Consider the following 5,862-nt stretch of genomic DNA (forward strand, 5'->3'; position numbering starts at 1 on the left):
TCCAGACGCGCAGGCACAGCGGCCATGGCGCACGGGCCCAGCCGCTCCGCGGCATGCGGGATCCTCCCGGACCGGGGCATGAACCCGTGTCCCCTGCATCAGCAGGCGACTCTCAACCACTGCACCACCAGGGAAGCCCAAAACCCATTTTTAATAATATATGAACATATATTTATTTGCATCTTTTTGTACTGAAAAAGTATAGCGGGATGTGCACCAAAATTTTAACAGTAGTGAGATTTCTGATTTTCACCCCCCTTTTGGCTTTTGTTTTTCTAATTCTCCTACCACGAATATGCAGTAACTTAAAGTTTAAAAATAAAGAAGGGAAGCAAATAGGACAAAATGGTGACACTTGCACATGACAGGGGATGGGTGCTTGTTCTGTTATTCTTAATACTTCAATGTGTGTATGTGTTTAATTTCTCAGAAAAGGGGAGAGGATGGCATAAAACACCGCTTGAGTTCAGAAACACAATCAACAGCTTAGAAGAAAAACTACCCATCACATTGATGGGCACTGTGTCTCCAAAATGATGAGTTATTCATGTTGTCCTGCAGCTAAAAAAAGAGACCTGCAGACATCGGATGACACTGAATGTGTCCCTGAGTGAGGGGAATGGCCATGTCAATTATACTGTCATTCCAGAGCTGAATCTTAACATGCTGCCACCTCCCCTACCCCCAACGGAGTCCCGCGCAGACACAGGGACCTTGTAAAACCTCGGAGGGCTTCCTTCTTGAGCCTGGGGTAAGACTCAGGCTTTTTCCTGAATAAACCAAGGGCTGTGAATCAAACAACTGACCTTTCTGCTCTTGCTTGGCCCAGAAAATTTGGACTCGCTGGCGGATGTGCTTGTCCTCACGCAGTTTCTTCTGCCACTGACGCAATTCTTGAATCTCAGGATCACAGCGAACCTGGAAAATTCCCCCAAAGCTTTAGTTCCCTTTCTACATACTTTTACACATTAGCTTGTTAACCCTGCAAGGAAAATCCTTTACAAACCACCTGGATGTACTTTTGATTCTAAATGAATCATTGTTCTAAATGAACTATCTATACTCCTAAAGCTTATATAATATTTGACAGTAAATGAGGTTGGATGAAGGTTTGCTACACTAATGGTAGGCTGAGAACTTTCTAGATCTGTGCTGTCCAATAGAAATATAATGAAATCACATGTGAAATTTTAAATTTCCTTGCAGTCTCATCTTATTATTTTTTTAAATATTCATTTATTGAAGTATAATTGACATGCAATATTATGTTAGTTTCAGGTGTACAACACAGTGATTTGACATTTAAATACATTATGAAATGATCACCATGATACGCCTAGAAACCATCTGTCGCCATACAAAATTATTACAGTATTATTGACTATACTCCTTATGCTGTATAGTACATCCCCGTGACTAATTTATTTTATAACCGGAAGTTTGTACTTCTTAATCCCCTTCACCTATTTTGCCCATCCCCCCCACTCACCTCCCCTCCCCTCTGCAAATGCCAGTTTGTTTTTTGTATCTGTGAGTCTGTTTCTGTTTTGTTTGTTCATTTGTTTTTTTAGATTCCACATATAAGTGAAATCATACCGTATTTGTCTTTCTTGTCTGACTTATTTCACTTAGCCTAATACCCTCTAGATCCTTCCATGTTGTTACAAATGGCAAGATTTCATTCTTTTTTTATGGCTGAGTAATATTGGCATACCTTGGAGATATTTCAGGTTCAGTTCTAAACCACTGCAATAAAGGAAATATTGAAACAAAGCGAGTGGCACAAATTTTTCAGTTTCCCAGTGCATATAAAGGCTATGTTTACACTATATTGTAGTCTATTAAGTGTGCTACGACACTATGTCTAAAAAAACCAGTGTACATCCCTTAATTAAAAAATACAAAACAAAAATACAATTACAATAATAATGTCAAAAGATCACTGATCACAGATCACCATAACAAATATAGTAATAATGAAAAAGTCTGAAATATTGCAAGAATTACCAAAATGTGACACAGAGACAGAAGAGATATATATTCCACATCTTTATTCGTTAATCTATCAACGGACACTTCAGCTGCTTCCATATCTTGGCCGTTGTAAATAATGCTGCAGTGAACATAGTTCCCCAACCACGGATGGAACCCCCAGCCCTCGGCAGTGAAAGCGTGGAGCCCTAACCACTGGACCGCCAGGGAATTCCCATATCTTTTTAAAAATATATTTATTTATTTTATTTTTGGCTGTGTCAGGGCATAGTTGCAGCCCGCGGGATCTTTCGTTGCGGTGTGTGGGCTCTCTAGCTGTGGTGCGCAGGCTCCAGGGCGCATGGGCTCTGTAGTTGTGGTGCGCGGGCTTAGTTGCCCCACAGCACGTGGGTTCTTAGCTTCCCGACCAGGGATCGAAACCGCATCCCCTGCATTGGAAGGCGGATTCTTAACCACTGTACCACCAGGGAAGTCCCTCCCATATCTTTCTGAATTAATGTTTTTGTTTTCTTAGGGTAAATACCCAGAAGTGGAATTGTTGGATTATATGGTAGTTCTATTGCAATCTCGTTTTAAAAAGTGAAAATAAACTGGCAAGATTATTTTTAAGAGTACATTTTACTTAACCTAAAAGATACAAAATAATATAATTTTAACATGTAATCGATATAAAATATAATTTATGAGATATTTTACTTTCTGTTTTCTATACCAAGTCTTCAACCTCTGGTATGTATTTTATACTTACAGAGCATCTTAATTTGGACTAGACACATTTTAAGTGCTCAATAGCCACATATAGCTGGTGGCTATTGTACTGGACAGCAGAGTTCTGGATTAGTCACAGTTAATGTATTAACCACAGTTCCATTTGATTGACTGAGTGCCTACTGCATACTGAGCTTTGTGCTAGACATTGAGAATAAAGAGATAATTAATGGTAATTGTAATAATGATTATTATTTTTTTAAATTACTAATATAACTCAAATTTATTGAACACTTATGTCCCAGGCATTGTTTAAATGTTTTACAAATTTTAACTATCAAAACCAGGCAGAGGGCTTCCCTGGTGGCACAGTGGTTGAGAATCCGCCTGCCGATGCAGGGGACACGGGTTCGTGCCCCAGTCCAGGAAGATCCCACATACTGTGGAGCGGCTGGGCCCGTGAGGCATGGCCACTGAGCCTGTGCGTCCGGAGCCTGTGCTCCGCAACGGGAGAGGGCACAACAGTGACAGGCCCGTGTACCACCAAAAAAAAAAAACCAGGCAGAAATGATTATCTCCATCTTACAGATAAGGAAACCGAGTTTAAGTGGCTTGCCAAGTCTTGGAGCTAGGAAATGGTGGATTCAAATGTAGGCAGACTGGTCCAATTTCCCTTGAGGGACTTAAGAGTCTGGTAGGAGGGGACCTTCAAGATGGTGGAGGAGTAAGACATGGAGATCACCTTCCTCCCCACAAATACATCAAAAATACATCTACATGTGGAACAACTCCTACAGAACACCAACTGAATGCTGGCAGAAGACTTCAGGCTTCCCAAAAGGCAAGAAAATCCCCACATACCTGGGTAGGGCAAAAGAAAAAAGAAAAAACAGAGACAAAAGAACAGGGATGAGGGCTTCCCTGGTGGCACAGTGGTTGAGAGTCCGCCTGCTGATGCAGAGGATACGCGTTCATGCCCTGGTCCGGGAAGATCCCACATGCCACAGAGCGGCTAGGCCCGTGAGCCATGGCCGCTGAGCCTGCGCGTCCGGAGCCTGTGCTAGAATAGGGATGGGACCTGCACCTCTGGGAGGGAGCTGTGAAGGAGGAAGTTTCCACACACTAGGAAGCCCCTTCACTGGTGGAGACAGGGGGTTGGGGGGAAGCATCGGAGTCACAGAGGAAAGCGCAGCAACAGGGGTGCAGAGGGCAAAGCGGAGAGATTCCCACACAGAGGACTGGTGCCGACCAGCACTCACCAGCCCGAGAGGCTTGTCTGCTCCCCCGATGGGATGGGTGGGGGCTGGGAGCTGAGGCTCGGGCTTCGGTCGGATCCCAGGGAGAGGACTGGGGTTGGCTGTGAAAACACAGCCTGATGGGGGCTAGTGCACCACAGCTAGCCGGAAAGGAGTCCAGGAAAAAGTCTGGAATTGCCTAAGAGGCAAGAGACCATTGTTTCAGGGTGCGCGAGGAGAGGGGATTCCTTCCCCATGTGCCCACAGAAGGCAGAGCACTGCCTAAGCGAGCTCCAGAGACGGGCGCGAGTCACGGCTATCAGCTCAGACCCCAGAGATGGGCATGAAATGCTAATACTTCTGCTGCTGCCACCAAGAAGCCTGTGTGCAAGCACAAGTCACTCTCCACACCTCCCCGCTGTGGGAGCCTGTGCAGCCCACCACTGCCAGGGTCCCGTGATCCAGGGACAACTTCCCTGGGAGAACACACGGCGTGCCTCAGGCTGTTGCAACATAATGCTAGCCTCTGCCACCACAGGCTCGCCCCGCATTCCAATTATTACTATCGTACCCCTCCCTCCCCCTGGGCTGAGAGAGCAAGAGTGCCCTAATCAGCCGCTGCTTTAACCCCCTCTTGTCTGGGCAGGGAACAGATGCCTGAGGGTGACCTACACACAGACATGGGGCCAAAACCAAAGCTGAACCCCAGGAGCTATGCAAACAAAGAAGAGAAAGGGAAATCTCTCCATGCAGCCTCGGGAGAAGCAGATTAAATCCCAACAATCAACCTGATGTACCCTGCATCTGTGGAATACCTGAAGACACAACAAACCATCCCAAAATTGAGGCGGTGGACTTTGGGAGAAACTGTAGACTTGGGGTTTGCTGTCTGCCACTGATTTGTTTCTGATTTTTATGTTTATCTCAGTTTAGTTTTTAGCACTTGTTATCACTCGTGGATTTGTTAATTGGTTTGGTTGCTCTCCTCTTTTTAAAAATTATTTTTGTATTTTAATAATTTTTTTTTATTTATTTATCTTCTTTTTTTTTCTTTCTTTTTTTTCTCCCTTTTCTTCTGAGCTCTGTGGCTGACAGGGTCTTGGTGCTCCAGCCTTGTGTCAGGCCTGAGCCTCTAAGGTGGCAGAGCTGAGCTCAGGACATTGGACCACCAGAGACCTCCCGGCCCCATGTAATATCAATTGGCAAGAGCTTCCCAGAGATCTCTATCTCACCTCTAAGACCCAGCTCCACCCAACGGCCAGCAAGCTCCAGTGCTGGATGCCCAAACAACTAGCAAGACAGAAACACAACACCACCCATTAGCAGAGTGGCTGTCTAAGACCCAGCTCCACCCAACGGCCAGCAAGCTCCAGTGCTGGATGCCCAAACAACTAGCAAGACAGAAACACAACACCACCCATTAGCAGAGAGGCTGCCTAAAATCATACTAAGTTCACAGACACCCCAAAACACACCACCAGATGCAGTCCTGCCCACCAGAAAGACAAGATCCAGCCTCATCCACCAGAACACAGGCACCAGTCCCCTCCACCAGGAAGCCTACACAAGCCACTAAACCAACCTTACCCACTGAGGGCAGACACCAAAAACAACGGGAACTACGAACCTGCAGCCTGTGAAAAAGAGATCCCAAACACAGTAAGTTAAGCAAAATGAGAAGACAGAGACACAGAGCAGATGAAGGAGCAAGGTAAAAACCCACCAGACCAAACAAATGAAGAGGAAATAGACAGTCTACCTGAAAAAGAATACAGAGTAATGATAGTAAAGGTGACCCAAAATCTTGGAAATAGAGTGGACAAATACAAGAAAGGTTTAACAAGGACCTAGAAGAACTAAAGAGCAAACAAACAATGATGAACAACACAATAAATGAAATTTAAAATTCTCTAGAAGGAATCAATAG

General features: G+C 44.8%; 1 protein-coding gene across 4 annotated transcripts in view; it reads right to left on the reverse strand.

Annotated features, from left to right (window-relative positions):
* The window catches only part of IQCK (IQ motif containing K), a 128,437-nt gene that overhangs the window by 31,894 nt on the left and 90,681 nt on the right, over positions 1 to 5,862 (reverse strand). For all 4 annotated transcript variants that reach the window (XM_028500173.2, XM_055090925.1, XM_028500174.2 and 1 more), the window contains one exon: positions 807 to 918. In XM_028500173.2, the coding sequence (XP_028355974.2) occupies positions 807 to 918 (112 nt within the window). The remainder of the gene's footprint in view (positions 1 to 806; positions 919 to 5,862) is intronic.

Source organism: Physeter macrocephalus, chromosome 14, assembly GCF_002837175.3.
Source record: "Physeter macrocephalus isolate SW-GA chromosome 14, ASM283717v5, whole genome shotgun sequence".
Taxonomy (NCBI): domain Eukaryota; kingdom Metazoa; phylum Chordata; class Mammalia; order Artiodactyla; family Physeteridae; genus Physeter; species Physeter macrocephalus.